The sequence below is a fragment of the Salmo trutta genome, chromosome 32, assembly GCF_901001165.1.
Source record: "Salmo trutta chromosome 32, fSalTru1.1, whole genome shotgun sequence".
Lineage (NCBI taxonomy): Eukaryota > Metazoa > Chordata > Actinopteri > Salmoniformes > Salmonidae > Salmo > Salmo trutta.
Window position 1 is genome coordinate 40,085,952 of NC_042988.1, and position 24,963 is coordinate 40,110,914.

Consider the following 24,963-nt stretch of genomic DNA (forward strand, 5'->3'; position numbering starts at 1 on the left):
CCATGGCGACAAGCATGGTAGTGTTCCATTGAGTCGCTAACGCTAACACTAATGATAACTGCGCTCATTAACCTGTCTGGCTAATGAGGTTCATGAAGCGTCAGACAACCCCTCTGGTACCACTGTGCTCAGTGCTAGGCCTCCAATGACATAGTCACTGAAGACAATGAGGAGAAATGACAGGGGCTTTATAAGCTGGTCATAAGACAGCATAATTTGTTTATAATGTAGTATGTCAAAGGTGTAGCGTAGTTTTATGACAATGTGACATTCAGAGGATCATTTGGTTTTGGTAAAATAGATATATTCCTTACTTCAAAGAAATAACAACAATAACGCTATTTTACTCACAATGGCCTCATTTACGTCTTTGTAAAATGGAAACTATACAGCAAAATAGTGGATTTGTTCATGTATGTATACAGATTTTTATCAATACATTATCATCATATTTGATGGGTAGAAACATTGTCATTGACGTATCTCTCTGTATAGGGATGAATAAAACTCACCCATACACAGACTTAGGAGAAAGGAATTGTGAGCCCTGAATAGCAAGACGTTGGTCACGATTCAATTCAAGGCTCGTTACAGCGCTGCACACTATCACAGAGGTAATGTTCCCGCTTTCGCAGAGGTGACATTCAAAGGTAAACGCTGCACATGTCGCTCCGCTGGAAATTACTTTTAAATGTCAAGCGCACTGCAACGCGCGATCGGATTGAATCGCAGCCTTTGAATTTCCCTTTCAACAGCAATAACACAACAATGCACCAAACTGAGTTCCCAATAAATGCGGTCTGATCCAACAGCAGTCCTGTTAACTTTACCTAACAGGACCACAGAGGGCTGTGATGATAACATCTGGTCCAACAGCAGTCCTGTTAACTTTACCTAACAGGACCACAGAGGGCTGTGATGATAACATCTGATCCAACAGCAGTCCTGTTAACATTACCTAACAGGACCACAGAGGACTGTGATGATAACATTATACTGTATCATGGTCAGCTCATCATCCCAGAATAGAGTCATCATATCATTACACAATCAAACCTCACTGCTAGCAAAGTATCGATTACAAACATGAAAAGGTGACAGCATCTCATCAAAAAGACTGCACATTTAAAGATTGTTTATGTTGGTCAACTGGCTTCGGCAAGCAGAGGAACTAGGAGGGGTGCTAATGACTATGACAGTAATGTAAAGCTTCCTAAATAGCTTGCCCCTTCAGAAGAGCCTTGAATCTGGTCACAAGGTCCCAACATACGTTGACTCCAAAGAACCTTTTGACGGATCCTTGTTTTATAGCAGGAGAGTCCAGACAGCACTGTGACATCACTCAGCTTTAATGTGACATCACTCACGTGTAATTGATGTGATGATGAGTTATTACTGTATTGATATAGCTGTCATAGTGACACTGGGAGGGCATCCAAAATGGTTCCTTGTTCCCTAAATGCCCCATGGGTCCTGGTCATAAGTAGTGAACGATTAAGGGAGCAGGGAGTCATATGGGACGCAGCCTGACTGGATCAGCTGGGGTTGTATATATTGATCTGGTGGATGAAGTGGGCCCACAGGCCTCTGGAGGTCAGGCTGATCTTAAGGAGGTAAATAATGGGTTGTTTTGGACTCCTTGACTGGTTTTGAACATCTTTTAAAGAAGAGGCTACAGAGATGTCTCCGTGTTCAATGACCCAACACTAATTCTCTGGTCGTTACAATATTTGTACATCCTCATTCTACCAACCTTTGTGATTGAACCATTTTTGCTGAGATGGTGTGGTATTCGTACAGCCATGTTAAAAACCAACGTGGTAAAGGTAGGGAGATTGAGCTAAAGCAGCATTATAAAGTCATTGCATGTATATAAAGGGAACAATAGCTCTAGCCTAACCCTGCTGGTCGAGTGCTGCTACCGTAACAGGATTGTGCTGTTATTCTTTCATTTCCACAATTCCTGCACATGTATTTTTCTGAGGTAATCTCAAGATTACAAAATGCCCTTCAAATGAAGATTTTAAAAACAGGAATGTAAAGATGTGTGATGATCGTCAACAAACATGGATAGGCAGCTCAGTGAGTTCCTAATATCCTATAAATAAATTATCATAAAATAGACTTCTGTACTTTTTACACACGCTGCCTTATATACACAGTATAACAATATCTCCAAAATGTTACAATTACAACCAAAAAACCCCTCAAAGAAAAACACGACATCTCTGTCTGAAAGGGCACCATAATACCTCAATAGTGCACTACATTTGAGCAGATTAGGGTACAACAACCTCAATAATGCACTACTATTGACCGGGGTAGTGCACTACATAGGGAATAGGGTGCCATTTTGTCCTATAATATAGTGCAGTACTATTGACCAGGGTAGTGCGCTACATAGGGAAAAGTGTGCCATTTTGTCCTATAATATAGTGTACTACTATTGACCAGGGTAGTGCACTACATAGGGAATAGGATGCCATTTTCTCCTATAATATAGTGTACTACTATTGACCAGGGTAGTGCGCTACATAGGGAAGAGGGAGCCATTTTGTCCAATATTATAGTGCACTACTATTGACCAGGGTAGTGCGCTACATAGGGAATAGGGTTCCATTTCGGATTCACTCAATGTCTCCGTCGCTCAGCTCCATGAACCCCATCCAAAGTCATGTCCCGTCATCTGATAAAACCTCCTGTTGAAAGGTTGATAAAACTCCCTCAGCCTCTGCACCACCTCAGGGTCAATATTAGGATGAGTCCTTCCTTTGGTCTTCCCCAGACAGTGAGGTTTACTATTCACCTCCGGCCTCTTCAGACAGGGGAAGCCCTTGGCTGGGTTGAAGTGAAAGTGTTTGTGACCGACCACCCTCCTGAGCCCCAGGAAGTCCTGTACGCGTGTCATCTCCCCGGCTGGGTCGGAGATCAACCTCTCCCCACTGATGAAGAGGAGCTGGTCCTTGGGGAAGTACTGCAGCCAGCGTTGTAGGTGCTTGGCATACATCCCAATCTGGACGGCGCTCCAGGACGTATCGATGAGACCCGTAGTCCTGTTCTTGAAGGCGAGGCTCTCAAAGGAGGGGATGTCAGGTTTCTTGGAGCGGGTCTGAGTGTAGTCTGAGATGGCCCTGGTAACGGGGTCTCGGACCACCACAATCAGCCTGGTGTCTGGGGACATGGTGTGGATACGGGCGGGGACGTCTTTAGTGATGTAGTAGCTGGGGGTCTTCTCCATGGTGATCTGACCCTCCTGGGTCTCAGGCATACGGTCTCTAAGGAGAGGAGAGATGGAGAGGTTTGTTATTATACACACAGGATAAAGACAGGACTGTGAAGCACTACATGAGATGAGGGATGGAGAGGAGATATGGAGAGGTGGAGAGATGGAGAGAGGAGAGGTGGAGAGGTGGAGACATGGAGACATGGTGACGTGGAGAGATGGAGAGATGGAGAGGTGGAGAGATGGAGACGTGGAGAGATGGAGAGGTGGAGAGATGGAGACGTGGAGAGATGGAGAGGGGGAGAGGTGGAGAGATGGAGAGGTGGAGAGGTGGTGACGTGGAGAGATGGAGAGGTGGAGAGATGGAGAGGTGGAGAGATGGAGAGGTGGAGAGATGGAGAGGTGGCGATGTGGAGAGGTGGAGAGGTGGAGACATGGAGAGATGGAGAGGTGGAGAGGTGGTGACGTGGAGTGATGGAGAGGTGGAGAGGTGGAGACATGGAGACATGGAGAGTTGGAGAGATGGAGAGGTGGAGACGTGGAGAGGTGGAGAGATGGAGAGGTGGAGAGGTAGAGAGGTGGAGAGATGGAGAGGTGGGGAGATAGAGAGATGGAGGGGTTAGTATTGGGCTAAGGCACATAGAGCACTGTGTGGTTCAGGAGTTACATTCTGGGACCATGCAGCAGCCAGGCTATAGTTCAGGAGTTACAGCCTGGGACCATGCAGCAGCCAGGCTATAGTTCAGGAGTTACAGCCTGGGACCATGGAGCAGCCAGGCTATAGTTCAGGAGTTACATTCTGGGACCACGCAGCAGCCAGGCTATAGTTCAGGAGTTACATTCTGGGACCACGCAGCAGCCAGGCTATAGTTCAGGAGTTACATTCTGGGACCATGCAGCAGCCAGGCTATAGTTCAGGAGTTACATTCTGGGACCATGCAGCAGCCAGGCTATAGTTCAGGAGTTACATTCTGGGACCATGCAGCAGCCAGGCTATTATTTCAGGAGTTACATTCTGGGACCATGCAGCAGCCAGGCTATTATTTCAGGAGTTACAGCCTGGGACCATGCAGCAGCCAGGCTATTAGTTCAGGAGTTATAGCCTGGGACCATGCAGCAGCCAGGCTATAGTTCAGGAGTTACAGCCTGGCACCATGCAGCAGCCAGGCTATAGTTCAGGAGTTACAGCCTGGGACCATGCAGCAGCCAGGCTATTAGTTCAGGAGTTACAGCCTGGGACCATGCAGCAGCCAGGCTATAGTTCAGGAGTTACAGCCTGGGACCATGCAGCAGCCAGGCTATAGTTCAGGAGTTACAGCCTGGGACCATGCAGCAGCCAGGCTATAGTTCAGGAGTTACAGCCTGGCACCATGCAGCAGCCAGGCTATAGTTCAGGAGTTACAGCCTGGGACCATGCAGCAGCCAGGCTATTAGTTCAGGAGTTACAGCCTGGGACCATGCAGCAGCCAGGCTATAGTTCAGGAGTTACAGCCTGGGACCATGCAGCAGCCAGGCTATAGTTCAGGAGTTACAGCCTGGGACCATGCAGCAGCCAGGCTATAGTTCAGGAGTTACAGCCTGGGACCATGCAGCAGCCAGGCTATAGTTCAGGAGTTACAGCCTGGGACCATGCAGCAGCCAGGCTATAGTTCAGGAGTTACAGCCTGGGACCATGCAGCAGCCAGGCTATAGTTCAGGAGTTACTGCCTGGGACCATGCGGCAGCCAGACAATTATTTCAGGAGTAGTCAGACTACGCATTCAGGTCAGATTACTCATGGAGACATAAAGGTTCAAGCGTTGTGGAATAGGAATGCTGATCTAGGATCAGATCCCCCTGTCCATGTAATCTTATTCATTATGATATAAAGGTCAAAACTGTTAGAGGTCTGTCTGTCTGTCTGTCTGTCTGTCTGTCTGTCTGTCTGTCTGTCTGTCTGTCTGTCTGTCTGTCTGTCTGTCTGTCTGTCCAGCCCCATGATGCCCCCTCTTACTGAGCTGACCTGACTCTTTTAGATAATAAATTAGCCAGTTAACTGCAACCTCAGACCGGGGTAATGACCAGGGCTCTGGGTAATGGCTAAAGTGGGCCACCAGCGATTTCGACTAAGCCTAAACACATAGGCATTAGGGGTAGTAATGCTTAGTGAGTGCTTAGTGAGTTAGAGGGGTTAGGGAGGAGGGAGGGTTGGAGGGAGGGGAGGAGGGAGTGGAGGAGGGAAGGTAGTGGAGAAAAGAGGAAGACAGATAACATTACATTAGTACAGTCACAAACATTAGGAGTTGGTTGGTAGTATATATCTATCACTACTTTAGTACAGTCATTAACATTAGGAGTTGGTTGGTAGTATATATCTATCACTACTTTAGTACAGTCACTAACAATAGGAGTTGGTTGGTAGTATATATCTATCACTACTTTAGTACAGTCACAAACATTAGGAGTTGGTTGGTAGTATATATCTATCACTACTTTAGTACAGTCACTAACATTAGGAGTTGGTTGGTTGGTAGTATATATCTATCACTACTTTAGTACAGTCACTAACATTAGGAGTTGGTTGGTAGTATATATCTATCACTACTTTAGTACAGTCACTAACAATAGGAGTTGGTTGGTAGTATATATCTATCACTACTTTAGTACAGTCACAAACAATAGGAGTTGGTTGGTAGTATATATCTAACACTACTTTAGTACAGTCACTAACATTAGGAGTTGGTTGGTAGTATATATCTATCACTACTTTAGTACAGTCATTAACATTAGGAGTTGGTTGGTAGTATATATCTAACACTACTTTAGTACAGTCATTAACATTAGGAGTTGGTTGGTAGTATATATCTAACACTACTTTAGTACAGTCACTAACAATAGGAGTTGGTTGGTAGTATATATCTATCACTACTTTAGTACAGTCACTAACATTAGGAGTTGGTTGGTAGTATATATCTATCACTACTTTAGTACAGTCACTAACATTAGGTGTTGGTTGGTAGTATATATCTAACACTACTTTAGTACAGTCACTAACAATAGGAGTTGGTTGGTAGTATATATCTAACACTACTTTAGTACAGTCACTAACATTAGGAGTTGGTTGGTAGTTTATATCTATCACTACTTTAGTACAGTCACTAACATTAGGAGTTGGTTGGTAGTATATATCTATCACTACTTTAGTACAGTCACTAACATTAGGTGTTGGTTGGTAGTATATATCTATCACTACTTTAGTACAGTCACTAACATTAGGTGTTGGTTGGTAGTATATATCTATCACTACTTTAGTACAGTCACTAACATTAGGTGTTGGTTGGTAGTATATATCTATCACTACTTTAGTACAGTCACTAACATTAGGTGTTGGTTGGTAGTATATATCTATCACTACTTTAGTACAGTCACTAACATTAGGTGTTGGTTGGTAGTATATATCTATCACTACTTTAGTACAGTCATTAACATTAGGAGTTGGTTGGTTGGTAGTATATATCTAACACTACTTTAGTACAGTCACTAACATTAGGTGTTGGTTGGTAGTATATATCTATCACTACTTTAGTACAGTCACTAACAATAGGAGTTGGTTGGTTGGTAGTATATATCTATCACTACTTTAGTACAGTCACTAACAATAGGAGTTGGTTGGTTGATAGCATATGTCTCGTAGGTTTTTTTTATTACTAGTTTTTTTAACAATGAATAACACAGTTCTAAATTCTACTAAACGACTACTTTGTCACAAATAAGGTATTTGCTGATCTCCTTCTGAACATGTGTAACCAACTACTGCAGAAACAGGCATGGTAAAGCCTTAGCTGAGCACTGCGGACTGGAGCCTTGGGGTGGGTCCTTGGTCTATGGGGAACGCTCCTTTTGGAAAGACCTCATTACTCCAATACAAACACACAGGGGGTTGCTCTTTCCTTCTGTCGCAATCACATAAACCAACAAAACCTCTTCCCCATTAGTCTCTCGATACATCTCTCTCCACTACACTCATACGTTCCATCTCCCTCTCTCCCTATTACTGTGTGAGGTGTGAACAAAACACCAACCACTACAGCTAGCAGCATCACTGCAACACTTCTGCAATTATCTGCCGTATCTCTTGGATACACAAGCGGAGTGCATTTTCTCAAGGCCCTGAGGGAGTCACAGAGAAACTTACTACCAATCAAAACGTACACTTTGTCCCAGAGCAAAACAAACCTGGATGGAAGATGGATGAATAATGCATTAGATAGATATGAGAGAGAGAGAGAGAGAGAGAGAGAGAGAGAGAGAGAGAGAGAGAGAGAGAGAGAGAGAGAGAGAGAGAGAGAGAGAGAAAGAAAGAAAGAAAGAAAGAAAGAAAGAAAGAAAGAAAGAGAGAAAGAAAGAGAGAAAGAGAGAGAGAGAGAGGGAGAGAGACAGAGAGAGAGAGGGAGAGAGACAGAGAGAGAGATATGAGGGTTTTCTATACAAATTGATTGAAAGCGGTGTTGGGGGAAAATCATACGACATTACAATATCCATGTACACACACAACAAGTGTTGTTAAAAAAGCCAAAAAACACATATTTCTTTCCACAGGGCTGTGGGGTGAGGCAGGTATGCAGCTCAACCTACTAATCTGAAATCAAATGTCTACTGTTTGCTGATGATCTGGTGTGTCTTTCCTCAACCAAGGAGGGCCTACAGCAGCACCTAGATCTTCTGCACAGATTCTGTCAGACCTGGGCCCTGACAGTAAATCTCAGTAAGACAAAAATAATGGTGTTCCAAAAAAGGTCCAGTTGCCAGGACGACAAATACAAATTCCATCTAGACACCGTTGCCCTAGATCACAAAAATATACATAAAAAGGAACATAAAATGTGACACACTAAATAGCATATGTCTAAAAACACTTGAATCAGTTATAGAGCCATTGCCCTTTACGTTTGTGAGGTCTGGGGTCCGCTCACTGACCAATAATTTACAAAATGTGACAAACACCAAATTGAGACTCCGCATGTAGAATTCTGAAAAAACATATCCGCAATGTACAATGTTAAACACCAAATAATGCATGCAGAGCAGAATTAGGCCAATATCTGCTAATTATCAAAATCCAGAAAAGAGCAATTCAATTCTACAACCACCTAAAAGGAAGTGATTCCTAAAACTTCCATAACAAAGCCATCACCTACAGAGAGATGAACCTAGAGAAGAGTCCCCTAAGCAAGCTGGTCCTGGGTCTCTGTTCACAAACACAAACAGACCCCACAGAGCCATCACCTACAGAGAGATGAACCTAGAGAAGAGTCCCCTAAGCAAGCTGGTCCTGGGTCTCTGTTCACAAACACAAACAGACCCCACAGAGCCATCACCTACAGAGAGATGAACCTAGAGAAGAGTCCCCTAAGCAAGCTGGTCCTGGGGCTCTGTTCACAAACACAAACAGACCCCACAGAGCCCTCACCTACAGAGAGATGAACCTAGAGAAGAGTCCCCTAAGCAAGCTGGTCCTGGGGCTCTGTTCACAAACACAAACAGACCCCACAGAGCCATCACCTACAGAGAGATGAACCTGGAGAAGAGTCCCCTAAGCAAGCTGGTCCTGGGACTCTGTTCACAAACACAAACAGACCCCACAGAGCCATCACCTACAGAGAGATGAACCTAGAGAAGAGTCCCCTAAGCAAGCTGGTCCTGGGGCTCTGTTCACAAACACAAACAGACCCCACAGAGCCATCACCTACAGAGAGATGAACCTGGAGAAGAGTCCCCTAAGCAAGCTGGTCCTGGGTCTCTGTTCACAAACACAAACAGAACCCCACAGAGCCATCACCTACAGAGAGATGAACCTAGAGAAGAGTCCCCTAAGCAAGCTGGTCCTGGGGCTCTGTTCACAAACACAAACAGAACCCCAGGACAGCAACACAATTAGACCCAACCAAATCATGAGAAAACGAAAAGATAATTACTTGACACATTGGAAAGAATTAACAAAAAAACAGAGCAAACTAAAATTATATTTGGCCCTAAACAGAGAGGACACAGTGGCAGAATACCGACCACTGAGACTGACCCAAAATGAAGGAAAGCTTTGACTATGTATAGACTCAGTGAGCTTAGCCTTGCTATTGAGAGAGGCTCCCGTAGGCAGACCTGGTTCTCAAGAGAAGACAGGCTATGTGCACACTGCCCACAAGGTGGAAACTGAGCTGCACTTCCTAACCTCCTGACAAATGTATGACCACATGTATGACCAAAAAAACTAGTAATAAAAATAACCTACGAGACATATGCTATCAACCAACCAACTCCTAATGTTAGTGACTGTACTAAAGTAGTGATAGATATATACTACCAACCAACTCCTAATGTTAGTGACTGTACTAAAGTAGTGATAGATATATACTACCAACCAACTCCTAATGTTAATGACTGTACTAAAGTAGTGATAGATATATACTACCAACCAACACCTATTGTTAGTGACTGTACTAAAGTAGTGATAGATATATACTACCAACCAACACCTAATGTTAGTGACTGTACTAAAGTAGTGATAGATATATACTACCAACCAACTCCTAATGTTAGTGACTGTACTAAAGTAGTGATAGATATATACTACCAACCAACTCCTAATGTTAGTGACTGTACTAAAGTAGTGATAGATATATACTACCAACCAACTCCTAATGTTAATGACTGTACTAAAGTAGTGATAGATATATACTACCAACCAACTCCTAATGTTAGTGACTGTACTAAAGTAGTGATAGATATATACTACCAACCAACTCCTAATGTTTGTGACTGTACTAATGTAATGTTAGATATATACTACCAACCAACTCCTAATGTTAGTGACTGTACTAAAGTAGTGATAGATATATACTACCAACCAACCAACTCCTATTGTTAGTGACTGTACTAAAGTAGTGATAGATATATACTATCAACCAACTCCTAATGTTAGTGACTGTACTAAAGTAGTGTTAGATATATACTACCAACAAACTCCTAATGTTAGTGACTGTACTAAAGTAGTGATAGATATATACTACCAACCAACTCCTATTGTTAGTGACTGTACTAAAGTAGTGATAGATATATACTACCAACCAACACCTATTGTTAGTGACTGTACTAAAGTAGTGATAGATATATACTACCAACCAACTCCTAATGTTAGTGACTGTACTAAAGTAGTGATAGATATATACTACCAACCAACTCCTATTGTTAGTGACTGTACTAAAGTAGTGATAGATATATACTACCAACCAACTCCTAATGTTAGTGACTGTACTAAAGTAGTGATAGATATATACTACCAACAAACTCCTAATGTTAATGACTGTACTAAAGTAGTGATAGATATATACTACCAACCAACTCCTAATGTTAGTGACTGTACTAAAGTAGTGATAGATATAAACTACCAACCAACTCCTAATGTTACATATTATGTATGACCACACATATTTCCCTCAGATTACAAAGACACCCAAATAAATCAAAAAAGCCCTTTGAATTAAATGTATTTGAGAGGGAGAGAAGAGAGAGTAAGAGAGAGGAGAGAAAAAGAGAGACAAAGAGAAAGCGAGAGAGAAGAACAGAGAGACAGAGAGGGAACAAGCTAGCTGAGTGAAGAAGAGTGCCCTTGGGGGCAGATGTAACAAGCTTTCACAATTGTTTCTGTGATAATAAACTAGATTGCCTGGAGGAACCAATAGGTTGCAAAGCATCTTCCTCTATCAACCAATAGAGATTTAACATACCCTTCCTGTCCTCCTCCTCCTCCTGCTCTTCCTCCTCCTCCTCTTCCTCCTCCTGAACCACTAGATATCTCTTAGCTCCAGCCACTAATCACTGTGTGAGCTGTGAAACTGCTGTGTTGTGTCTGTTGGTCTGTCAGGTGACTTCATTAACCAATCTCCTCCTAGACAGAGGCTGTTTGAAGCTGCTGGTCTGTCAGGTGACTTCATTAACCAATCTCCTCCTAGACAGAGGCTGTTTGAAGCTGCTGGTCTGTCAGGTGACTTCATTAACCAATCTCCTCCTAGACAGAGGCTGTTTGAAGCTGTTGGTCTGTCAGGTGACTTCATTAACCAATCTCCTCCTAGACAGAGGCTGTTTGAAGCTGCTGGTCTGTCAGGTGACTTCATTAACCAATCTCCTCCTAGACAGAGGCTGTTTGAAGCTGCTGGTCTGTCAGGTGCCTTCATTAACCAATCTCCTCCTAGACAGAGGCTGTTTGAAGCTGCTGGTCTGTCAGGTGACTTCATTAACCAATCTCCTCCTAGACAGAGGCTGTTTGAAGCTGCTGGTCTGTCAGGTGACTTCATTAACCAATCTCCTCCTAGACAGAGGCTGTTTGAGCTGCTGGTCAGTGTTGATATCTGTTGCTATAAGGGAACAGGTTGAAAGGAAGAAATGTACAACCCTGACTGACTGGCTGTATGGAGCTTGTTGTGCTTGGCTGTTGGTGTCGATGACTTGGGGGAGGAGTGTGGTGTATAGTCATGTACTTTAATCTCTACATTTATATCCAAATAAAACGTTACTTACATACCTGGTCCATTGTAATCAGATAAACTAATCCTTCTAACCCCCTCCCCCCCCTTAGATATAGATGTACTATTGTAAAGTGGTTGTTCCACTGGATATCATAAGGTGAATGCACCAATTTGTAAGTGGCTCTGGTTAAGAGCGTCTGCTAAATGACTTAAATGTAAAATGTAAATTAATGAGGTGAGCACAGGCTTTCAACAACTTATTAACAACAATCATGATTAGAATTTGAACAGAGAGAATTCACCAGGACTATAGTGTCCACTACTATCTATCAGCTCAGAGAGGAGGATTCACCAGGACTATAGTGTCCACTACTCTCTACCAGCTCAGAGAGGAGGATTCACCAGGACTATAGGGTCTACTACTATCTATCAGCTCAGAGAGGAGGATTCACCAGGACTATAGGGTCCACTACTATCTATCAGCTCAGAGAGGAGGATTCACCAGGACTATAAGGTCCACTACTCTCTACCAGCTCAGAGAGGAGGATTCACCAGGACTATAAGGTCCACTACTCTCTACCAGCTCAGAGAGGAGGATTCACCAGGACTATAAGGTCCACTACTCTCTACCAGCTCAGAGAGGAGGATTCACCAGGACTATAGGGTCTACTGCTATCTACCTGCTCAGAGAGGAGGATTCACCAGGACTATATGGTCTACTACCCTGGATTCACCAGGACTATAGGGTCCACTGCTATCTACCAGCTCAGAGAGGAGGATTCACCAGGACTATAGGGTCCATTACTCTCTACCAGCTCAGAGAGGAGGATTCACCAGGACTATAGTGTCCACTACTCTGGATTCACCAGGACTATAGGGTCCACTACTCTCTATCAGCTCAGAGCGGAGGATTCACCAGGACTATAGGGTCCATTACTCTCTACCAGCTCAGAGAGGAGGATTCACCAGGACTATAGGGTCCACTACTCTATACCAGCTCAGAGAGGAGGATTCACCAGGACTATATGGTCTACTACTATCTATCAGCTCAGAGAGGAGGATTCACCAGGACTATAGTGTCCACTACTCTGGATTCACCAGGACTATAGGGTCCACTACTCTCTACCAGCTCAGAGAGGAGGATTCACCAGGACTATAGTGTCCACTACTCTCTACCTGCTCAGAGAGGAGGATTCACCAGGACTATAGGGTCCACTGCTATCTACCAGCTCAGAGAGGAGGATTCACCAGGACTATATGGTCTACTACTCTCTACCAGCTCAGAGGGGAGGATTCACCAGGACTATAGGGTCTACTACTATCTACCACCTCAGAGGGGAGGATTCACCAGGACTATAGGGTCCACTACTATCTACCAGCTCAGAGAAGAGGATTCACCAGGACTATAGTGTCCACTACTATCTATCAGCTCAGAGAGGAGGATTCACCAGGACTATAGGGTCCACTGCTATCTATCAGCTCAGAGGGTAGGATTCACCAGGACTATAGGGTGTACTACTGTGGGAACCACTCCTCTCCTCAGACCACCAAACACTCGATAAGAGGTGATGGTATGCAGACACTCAGAATAATCTGGCAACATTTCTGTGAGACAAGTTCCAGACATGAATCAAAGAGAACAGCTTCTTAGAAGGAACGATGAGGCCGTTCTTTGGCCGTAGATACCGGTGGAACTTTCTCTTATCAACCGTGTAAAATACGTTCTCATCACTCTCTCTCTCTCTGTGCACTCAGTGCCTTCTTCACTGTGCTCTTATGTCCAATATCTCTACAGCATTCCTGTCAACACAGATAATGCAGAGAAAGGCTTTCCCATGCTCTCCTCCTCTCCTTTTCTATCCACTCCTCGACTCTTCTCATACCAGCAATATGCAGCAGCAGGAATCAAGGCCACCTGATTAACAGTTGGAAGAAGGCCCAGGTCTAGAGAGAAGATGAGAGGAGAAGGGCGGAGAATAGGCGTAATGTGTATGCACTCCTCTGGTTTTACATTTGAGTCATTTAACAGACGCTCTCATCCAGAGAGATTTACAGGAGCAATTAGGGTTAAGTTGCTCAAGGGCACATCAACAGATGTTTTACCTAGATGGCTGGGGATTCGAACCAGCAACCTTTCGGTTAGCTACTTGCCACCCATAGATCTGTCACTTTCAGCCTTGCACTACCACGTAGCAGTTTTATCACTCTCTGACTTCCTGCTGTTAACGGACCAACAGAACCAACACCTCTGTCAGGGTGGTAAGGATGGATAAATTACAGTTATACATTTTGATCATTTAGCAGACTGTCTTATCCAGAGCGATACACAGTCAGTAAAATAAATGTTTAGCAAAATGTGACAAAATATTCTGGGAAAGAAACTTCTTCCTGCCCAAAACGATATGTTTCCTGCTAGGTGATTTGTTTGATAAATTAATTTGGTAATCCAACTCATGGCTCTATCCTAGCTGCTGCAGGGATGTACAGGTCTACAGTCTGACAGGATCTGATCAGTAATGACATCAGAGATGTACCGGTCTACAGTCTGACAGGATCTGATCAGTAATAACATCAGAGATGTACAGGTCTACAGTCTGACAGGATCTGATCAGTAATAACATCAGAGATGTACAGGACTATAGTCTGAGAGGATCTGATCAGTAATAACATCAGAGATGTACAGGTCTACAGTCTGAGAGGATCTGATCAGTAATAACATCAGAGATGTACAGGTCTACAGTCTGACAGGATCTGATCAGTAATAACATCAGAGATGTACAGGACTATAGTCTGAGAGGATCTGATCAGTAATAACATCAGAGATGTACAGGACTACTGTCTGACAGGATCTGATCAGTAATAACATCAGAGATGTACAGGACTATAGTCTGAAAGGATCTGATCAGTAATAACATCAGAGATGTACAGGACTATAGTCTGAGAGGATCTGATCAGTAATAACATCAGAGATGTACAGGACTACTGTCTGAGAGGATCTGATCAGTAATAACATCAGAGATGTACAGGACTATAGTCTGAAAGGATCTGATCAGTAATAACATCAGAGATGTACAGGACTATAGTCTGAGAGGATCTGATCAGTAATAACATCAGAGATGTACAGGACTACTGTCTGACAGGATCTGATCAGTAATAAGAGGACAGAGAAGGAGAGAACTAAACAACAACTCCAGGAGGACAGAGAAGGAGAGAACTAAACAACTCCAGGAGGATAGAGAAGGAGAGAACTAAACAACAACTCCAGGAGGACAGAGAAGGAGATAACTAAACAACAACTCCAGGAGGATAGAGAAAGAGAGAACTAAACAACTCCAGGAGGATAGAGAACTAAACAACAACTCCAGGAGGACAAAGAAGGAGATAACTAAACAACAACTCCAGGAGGATAGAGAAAGAGAGAACTAAACAACTCCAGGAGGATAGAGAACTAAACAACAACTCCAGGAGGACAAAGAAGGAGAGAACTAAATATCAATTCCAGGAGGATAGAGAAGGAGAGAACTAAACAACTCCAGGAGAATAGAGAAGGCGAGAAATAAACTTCAACTCCTGGAGGATAGAGAAGGAGGGAACTAAAAATCTCCAGGAGAATAGAGAAGGAGTGAACTAAACAACTCCAGGAGGACAGAGAAGGAGGAACTAAACAACTGAACTGAACCACAATGTTTCCATGTTCTTCTAAGTGTCTGACAAAGTGCTGTGGTCTGATGACCTCCAATAAAACCCCTGGGTTTTACCACCTGAAATGACAGTTTCCATCCATTTACATTTACGTCATTTAGCAGACGCTCTTATCCAGAGCCACTTACAAATTGGTGCATTCACCTTATGATATCCAGTGGAACAACCACTTTACAATAGTACATCTATATCTTTTTTTTTTGGGGGGGGGGGGTTAGAAGGATTACTATATCCTATCCCAGGTATTCCTTAAAGAGGTGGGGTTTCAGGTGTCTCCGGAAGGTGGTGATTGACTCCGCTGTCCTGGCGTCGTGAGGGAGCTTGTTCCACCATTGGGGTGCCAGAGCAGCGAACAGTTTTGACTGGGCTGAGCGGGAACTGTGCTTCCGTAGCGGTAGGGGGGCCAGCAGGCCAGAGGTGGATGAACGCAGTGCCCTTGTTTGGGTGTAGGGCCTGATCAGAGCCTGAAGGTACGGAGGTGCCGTTCCCCTCACAGCTCCGTAGGCAAGCACCATGGTCTTGTAGCAGATGCGAGCTTCAACTGGAAGCCAGTGGAGAGAGCGGAGGAGCGGGGTGACGTGAGAGAACTTGGGAAGGTTGAACACCAGACGGGCTGCGGCGTTCTGGATGAGTTGTAGGGGTTTAATGGCACAGGCAGGGAGCCCCGCCAACAGGGAGTTGCAGTAATCCAGACGGGAGATGACAAGTGCCTGGATTAGGACCTGCGCCGCTTCCTGTGTAACGCAGGGTCGTACTCCCTGATTGATAATAGTTTGATGAGAGATTAACTTTAGTTTTCCAGCTATTGAACTTGGAGAAGTAAAAGTAGGTCTTAACCAATACCGTTCACACAGCTGAGTCAGCTAAAAGTCAACTATTTCGGGAATGTTCAGAAACAAATGTCAGCATATTTCAATACCTACTGTAGCCCTATACTGCCCCTTTGGGCCCTTTCCTCATTCTCAACAGATGTTCTGTTCTTTTCCTGCCTATCAATATGCTGATGCATTGAATTTAGCTCGGAAGAATCTACACGGATGGCTTTCCTGCTTCTTAAACCATTTTATTCCCCTGTGTCCATAAAAACTAATAAGGGTTTGTAGTCAGCAAAAAGAAAACCAAGTGGACTTGTATGAACTACCTGAAGGGAAATGCAACTTCTCCCTCTGAAAGACCTCAGGAGGAGAGTCAACTTTCAGAACAGAATAGAGAACACTGAGGCTTAGTGTTAACAATCTGTCCATCCTGCTAGCCTCAGAGTTCCAGAATCAAGAGTTCCATTTCCAGGCAACGTTCTGAAGGATTCAAGCTGTGTTCGTTGAAAAAGCAGTTCCCCGCTCCTGAGGGACATTTGCATACAACGTAAAGTGAAGAGAAACCACGTTTCACTCTAATGGCCCTGTTCTATTATCACTAGGGTTAATATAAACCCCAGGGGTTCCTCTGCTCCTCTTTCAGCTGTACACCCCCACCGCTGCTGCAGATTCTAAAGACTCACTTTCAATTTACTGCCCTCTCTCTGGCTGCGTCCCCGACGGCACTCTATTTCCTAGAAAAGGCACTACTTTTGACCAGGGCATATAAAGCTCTGGTCAAACGTAGTGCATTATATAGGGGATAGGGTGCTATTTGGGACTCAACCCCATCTTTCTCTATATATACCTATCCCAAACCCAGCTCCGACGCAGCTGCGACCAAGCTCCCACCCAGCTCCCACCCAGCTCCGACCCAGCTCCCACCAAGCTCCCACCCAGCTCCGACCCAGCTCCCACCCAGCTCCGACCCAGCTCCCACCCAGCTCCGACCCAGCTCCCACCAAGCTCCCACCCAGCTCCGACCCAGCTCCCACCAAGCTCCCACCCAGCCCCCACCAAGCTCCCACCCAGCTCCCACCAAGCTCCCACCAAGCTCCCACCCAGCCCCCACCAAGCTCCCACCCAGCTCCCACCAAGCTCCGACCCAGCTCCCACCAAGCTCCCACCCAGCCCCCACCAAGCTCCCACCCAGCTCCCACCAAGCTCCCACCCAGCTCCCACCAAGCTCCCACCCAGCTCCCACCCAGCTCCGACCCAGCTCCCACCAAGCTCCCACCAAGCTCCCACCCAGCTCCCACCAAGCTCCCACCCAGTCCCCACCAAGCTCCCACCCAGCTCCCACCAAGCTCCCACCCAGCTCCCACCAAGCTCCCACCCAGCCCCCACCAAGCTCCCACCCAGCTCCGACCCAGCTCCCACCCAGCTCCCACCAAGCTCCCACCCAGCTCCCACCCAGCTCCGACCCAGCTCCCACCAAGCTCCCACCAAGCTCCCACCCAGCTCCCACCAAGCTCCCACCCAGTCCCCACCAAGCTCCCACCCAGCTCCCACCAAGCTCCCACCCAGCTCCCACCAAGCTCCCACCCAGCCCCCACCAAGCTCCCACCCAGCTCCGACCCAGCTCCCACCCAGCTCCCACCAAGCTCCGACCCAGCTCCCACCCAGCTCCCACCCAGCTCCCACCCAGCTCCGACCCAGCTCCCACCCAGCTCCCACCCAGCCCCCACCAAGCTCCCACCCAGCTCCCACCAAGCTCCCACCCAGCTCCCACCAAGCTCCGACCCAGCTCCCACCCAGCTCCCACCAAGCTCCGACCCAGCTCCCATGCAGCTCTGTTTGGGGTTAGAATAACTGTTTCCCATCCTCTGACAATGTCAGTGAGATAGCAAGCAGAGGATTAGAATACAACCAATCATTGTTTCACAAAAAAGGAACTCTGGAAACTGACGAGAATAGAAAAACCCCACACTATCATATTTCAACAAAATGGGTTCATTTTCCAGGAATTTTTCATGTCATATTTCAAGAAAATGGGAACATTTTCCAGGATCACTTCATGTCACATTTCAACAAAATGGGTTCATTTTCCTGGAATTCTTCATGTCATATTTCATATCATAAGGTGAATGCACCAATTTGTAAGTCGCTCTGGATAAGAGCGTCTGCTAAATGACTTAAATGTAAATGTACAAATATTTCAAGAAAATGGGAAGATTTTCCAGGATCACTTCATGTCACATTTCAACAAAATGGGTCCATTTTCCAGGAATTCTTCATGTCACATTTCAACTGAATGGGTTCGTTTTCCAGGATCACTTCATGCCTTTTGATTCCAGCAGCATGTGGTGCCCAGATGTCCTCCTCTCTAAATTCATAGTATCAAGAAGAGAATAAGTCAAGAAATCTAACTGGGAAATAAAACAGTGACTTATAGAGAAAGGAGGAGGAAGGTTGGAATGGAAAAAAACATTCCCACAGCCTTTGGGAGTTCCCTCCTCCCGCGCTCCCTCCCTCCTGTATGAGTGAGCGTGCAGCCTACAATTTGTCTGGCAGATCCTGTCTTTCTGGCTCTTGGTGTAAGTATGTCTATATTCTGTGAAAGCGTGGCCAACTAGCTATATCTGTGGCCGGAGTCCCCGCTGCGCCAGGCCTTGGCCATAGAAATAGAAGGACTAGATGAGAATCCCCTTTCAAGGCGACCATATTGTGTGCTGTAGTTATTCTATGTGTATGGCCTCTCCTCTCTGTGTGGCTCTAGACTGCAGGGTGGGGGGCTTCTACAGCACTGTTGGACCAACAGTGTGGAGATGTGGGCAGCAGAGATCAATGCCTCCACAGGGGACAGGCCTGGACCAGGCCACCCAGCAGAGCTGCTCCTCAGCCCCCTCTCTCCCCTCCTCTGCACCTCCTCTCCCCAGGCAACTGACTGATAATTAGACAGTGGTGGAGGCTTTACGGGAGTTAGTCAAGCCACACCATACCCTCTCCCTGTCCATCCCCTCCTAAGGATAAAGTTAGGACCAACACTGAAATAACTAACCTCATGGTAAGAGGACTATCCTCCATGGTGAAAGAGTTGGGCCAGCTCAAGTAAGCACCGAATAACTGGCACCCTTTCTGATCATCTAGAATGTTTTAACAGTAAGTTTACTGGTTGGTATGTGGATAACCATGTGACCTCGGCCCTCCCTCCCTCCACTGTGACTTCACTAAAAGACAGAGTAGAGGGAAATGATTCTGTTGATCCAGGGTGGCGATGGTCACTAGTGATGGTCATTAGTACAGAGCCCTGTGGGGTTTCCCCTCCCTCCCTCCCTCCCGCCCTCCCTCCCTAGTCCCTGAACAGAAGCATCATTAAGGGGTGGTTGTAGTGTTCCTTGGCTGTCTGAGGTCATGGTGCTCTGGTCTGGCTGGGGTCTGAATGGTCTGGCTGGGGTCTGAATGGTCTGGCTGGGGTCTGAATGGTCTGGCTGGGGTCTGACTGGGTTCTGAATGGTCTGAATGGTCTGGCTGGGGTCTGACTGGGTTCTGAATGGTCTGAATGGTCTGGCTGGGGTCTGAATGGTCTGGCTGGAGTCTGAATGGTCTGGCTGGGGTCTGAATGGTCTGGCTGGGCTTAACTCAAGCTGAAGGGTTTTAATTAACCTAACAACCACTCCAGGGAATCAGCTACAGGGTTCTTTCATGACATCCTACAGAGACAACTGCACTGTGTTTCCCCACTGTGGATACTTACTGTAGGCCAACACAGTCATGAACCTGCAGCTCTAACGTGTTTAGAAATACCCGTTCTGAGCCAGAGGATGAGCTGTAGTCAGTTGTCATTCAGACGTTACTCATTCAGACGTTACTGTCTTCCAGCTCATTATCTCCGCCAATAGCCTCCAGCTTCTATGATCAACACAGATCATATTACATCAGTTTGCCGTTCTGATTGAACAGTGACTGATTGGGTTATGAAATATGATACTTATAGACTCCCTAAACCACCAGAGGAAGAAACTGTCCGTTCCTTGTTGAATGTGATTTTTTTTTTCAGTCAGTGAAGATGCACTAAAGACGTCCCCCCCCCCCCCCCCCCCGCCCCCTGCCCCGCCCCCTCTCACAGTGCGCTGGTCAACCTCACAACCTCAACACAAGTGTCCTAAAACTGTCTGGAGATTCTTGGAGCAGCTTAACCCAGAAGTCGTTTGAACGTTGCTCCCCTGACTACCTCCATTGTAGGGTTATGAAGAGAGTTTGATGAAGACAGCGTTGAACTAGTAGCATTAAGGAGCCATTGACATTGGCTGCTAATCTCCATGGCTCAAGTCCTTTTACATGGCTCCTCAAAGAAACCAAAGGTACACGTTTCAATGTTGATGAAGTGGCTCATCTGCTGTTTTTCTATCTTCAATCAAAACCACAGAATTCCTGAAACTATTTGACTCTACATATCACTCTGATACTTTACAGAGGTCATGTCAGGGATTGAATCAGGAACAGGTTATAGTTGTTTAGAACAGATGCTGTGGGTTACAACAGGTCTAGCTAACACTGGGAACTCACAGAGATATTGATCATTACAACCACACATTGTTGAACACTGGGCTAACTGTTCACTGTTCCTATAGCTTTGGATCACTGGAACTTGAAATTAACTCATTGTCTGTGTCCCAAGTGGCACCCTATGACCTACATAGTGTGATATGAGCTCTATGAGCTTCGATCAGAAGTAGTGCACTATATAGGGAATAGGGTGCCATTCGGGAACCAGGCATGGTTAAAGCTGTGTTGTCGTAAAGGGAATTACAGTCTAAGAATCAATACCTGGAACCGGGAGCACTCAATTGAAATAGGATGCTTCTGGCTGCTAGGGGATGATGTCATGATTTAGTCTGTTGACTCCTGGCAGTAAACCATGTGCTGTTTGGGTCTAAACTCCAGAAGAAAAACTGAATAGAAGCTCTATAATGTTTTTCTGAGCTCCAGAAGGAACTGTCAAGCTGAATGGAAGCGGCAGGTAGCCTAGTGGTTAGCGCAATGGACCAACAACCGAAAGGCTGCAAGATCAAATCCCCGAGCTGACAAGGTAAAAACTGTCGTTCAGCCCCTGAACAAGGCAGTTAAAACCCACTGTTCCTAAGCTGTCATTGTAAATAAGAATTTGTTCTTTACTGACTTGCCTAGGGAGCTCCGGAAGGAACTGTCAAACAAGTCAGTTTCTATGTGTCATTTAAGGTGCATAATTGAATTGGGGCCCTTTTATTAGGCCAATGTAGCCCGCGTCCCAAATGGCACCCACTTCTTTTGACCAGAGCCTATGGGTGCCATTTGGGACTCTACCTATGACTCAGGACTATACTTTATATGGGCTCTTTTATTACACCAAGGTGGTATTTAGATTTGTTTGAGTTGGTAGTCAGCTGTTAGAGTGATACATTCCTCAGTTCACACTTATCACACTGTGAGGAGAGACTTCTAGCTTCATTATAACTTTATTATAGCTTTATTATAGCTTTATTATAGCTTTATTATAGCTTTACCGGCCCAATGAGAATGTGTTTTATTTTCACCTTGAACAGGATATACATTCATAAACACATTCCATTGGATACCCATAGTGTCTGCACATTCATGTTACAGTTTTTCAGAACTACTGTAGGCCTATATTCACCAACCACACGAGCCACAATGAATGGTCACTACTTTAATTAACTTAACTTAGCTACAGGCACTGATTACTTTAACTAATTGTTACCATTGTGTGGAGTAGGCCTATTTCTATTCTATGTGTGTGTGGTGTGTGTGTGGGTGTGGGTGTGTGGGTGTGTGTGTGTGAGTGTGAGTGTGTGTGTGTGTGTGTTTAAATCCATGCTAATCAATCTGGTTATTTTTTTCACTCAGCACAATGGCCATATGCCCATCTAATCTTAGTGTTGCATGTTATCTTAGAGGCGTGTTTAAAGACACTGTATGAATTCGTCCTCCATCAGCTATGTGAAGAGATATAGAGGCCAGCAAACATACTATTCTAAAGGGAGATATTCTTCCCTGACAGCCTTGAGGTTTTGTTTGTGTTTCTCAGAAACCCATTAATCGACAAGCCAACCTGTGACATATGTTTGTGTTATAGACTGAATAGTAGCCTAGAAATGAAGATGGATACAAAATAAATAAAATAAAATAGATGGGCTCAATTAAATGGCAAATTATGAATTATTTTAGTAGTATATACATAATTCGTTTGTATTCTAATCAGTTAACGTTATTAAGTGTATGAAATGTACCTGTACCACTCCAGTCCCTTGTCATAGTTCCGATCAAAGAAGTGTGGCTCGGCCCCAACAGCTCTGATATCTGGATGCACCCGGAGGAACTCCAGCAGCGCCCGTGTGCCTCCCTTCTTCACCCCGATGATAATCGCCTGGGGCAACTTCTTACTCTCCACCGGTCCTGACTCGTTGAAGAGACTTGACATGACATTATTATCCAACGTCCTCTGCTCGCTTCGAATCTCATCCCAGTCCTCCCCTCCTCTGCTGTCCAAATCATTCTCATTATTGAACAAGTCCCTGGATGAAGCGCCGAATAACGGATCTAAAGAATCTAACGGGTCTTCTTGGTGTTCGGATTCCAAGTCCCCTTCGTTTTGGAGTCGGGGTTGAGTTCTGTTAGGGTCAACTTTTTCGAGATGTTGTGAATGTTTACTGCTGGCTGTACTGACCATCAGACTTGGCATGGTTGAGCAGTATCCGACGCAGCAATATATCATATACACCCACAGGGACAACATGATGCAGAAAACAAAGAGTTTATTCTTCACGGGGGATGACGAGACAACATGCAGGTTCTGATATATTGGGCTATATTCCATAGGACAGTCGGACGAGACGAGTCATAATCCAAAAACGCATATTGGCTAAAGTTATTCGCTCCTCTTCCACTGCAAAAATCCTGGTGAAATTGACATAATTCCACAACTTGCCTACACGCTGCTTATAACGGACTTATTATTATTTAGTGATGAACGCATCTTCTTTCCAGCTCCATTCATACGGAATTCCAAACGAAACGAAAAGATACTCGGGTCAGGTGTGTCCGCGCCCTGTGCGTAAAAAGAAAGTCTCGGTGATTGTTTCCCATCACTTGGCCAACAGGCTTGTGAGCGAGAGGGAGCGCACTACGGCGAATAGATGAGCAGGCTACATCCCATTCATCCCGTTTAGACTTGGGGCTTATGATTGACAGTAGAGCCGACCAATCCTAGAAGACTATAGTGAGAGATAATTATCTGTTGCTTTATTTCCAATGAGGAGTTATAGGCCTATAAACCCTTCACACATCATGGCTACGTGCGTAATAGTCACCTTATAATATAGGCTGATTATAACTTTAGGTTTTCACCACAAGTGTTTTGTGTTTAATATTTAAAACGTGAAAATATGATAGACTTTTTTTTACATAAAATAATTTTTAAAAATCTACATTTCAATAGTTATTTCTTTACTTTAACAAACTGGAATTGTTGGAGGAAATCAACTTTTGTCACTGAAGTGTGCCTGTTGGCGAAGTAGCCGAATCCTCTATCCAACCCGCTGAAATGCAAAAGCAAATATTATGATAGTGTTTTAAACATCCTTTTATACACCTCAGACACATAGATAACATGGCAGCTTCAACACAACATCTGTTTACTGCCATTGGAATTAGCATCAGAATATCTACCGCTAGAACAAGTGCTTTTCTGCATGACCAGACAAGACAATAGTCTAATGCGGAGAGATCAGCACGAGCACACGACGTTCTGAAAGGACGTGGTACGACGCGGGCAGATGTCCTGAATCTCCTGCGGTTCCAGGGTGAATGGCTAGTTTGTAAAGTTGCATTCTTTCACTGCGCAACAGCGGTAGGGTGTCACGGGTTGTGACTACTCGACTTAAGGCGGTTTCTGTACTCCTGCCAGCCGGTAGTCAAGATGCGCTTGTAATGTACAGTATAACAAGTATAGGCTACAAGTGGTGTGTGTGCAAGCCTTTGTCCACGTGCCTGCGCCAGTGAGTCTGTCTGTGTGTGTGTGTGTGTGTGTAGTGTGTGTGTGTACCCCTTCTTGTGTGTGTGTGTGTGTGTGTGTGTGTGTGTGTGGTGTGTGTGTGTGTGTGTGTGTGTGTGTAGTGTGTGTGTGTGTGGTGTGTGTGTGTGTGTAGTGTGTAGTGTGTGTGGTGTGTGTGTGTGTACCCCTTCTTGTGTGTGTGGGCCAGGGAAGGTCAGGGGGCAGACATTGTGTTCAGATGGATTATGAGGATTACTGAAGAGCTTTCCATGTTGGTCAGTCTCACCAGAACCACCACACTGACACTGTAATCCCCTTATCTCATCACACACACTCACACACAAGGCTAGATATGGGGAGGGCTTGTGTGTCCTTGTGTGCGTGTGTGTGTGTGCTCTGTGTTTATCTGAATCCATACACCCAGGCATGTTCCAACAGAAAACCCATTTTCTTCAGAAAGTTGGAGACAGTTTTCTCAGCAGGCCTACTGGAGATGGCTTTGACTGTTATAAAGCAGGAGTCAGACATTTATATGGTATACGTTTTATAATGGCCCCAAAAAAACTGAGTTAGTCCTTTACATTTTCAATCAGATTACAGTAACTGGACACATTAAATGAGTCCTGGTCCTTCACATCTTCAATCAGATTACAGTAACTGGACACATTAAATGAGTCCTGGTCCTTCACA

At 45.1% G+C, this 24,963-nt stretch overlaps 1 protein-coding gene across 1 annotated transcript; it reads right to left on the reverse strand.

Annotated features, from left to right (window-relative positions):
* Positions 1-187: 187 nt before the first annotated feature.
* Positions 188-23,387, reverse strand: hs3st3b1a (heparan sulfate (glucosamine) 3-O-sulfotransferase 3B1a). Its single transcript, XM_029729092.1, has 2 exons — positions 22,511-23,387; positions 188-3,275 (listed from the first exon to the last, which is right to left on the reverse strand). The coding sequence occupies exons 1-2, from the start codon at positions 23,095-23,097 to the stop codon at positions 2,648-2,650; spliced, it is 1,215 nt and encodes a 404-aa protein (XP_029584952.1). The 5' UTR covers positions 23,098-23,387; the 3' UTR covers positions 188-2,647.
* Positions 23,388-24,963: the final 1,576 nt, after the last annotated feature.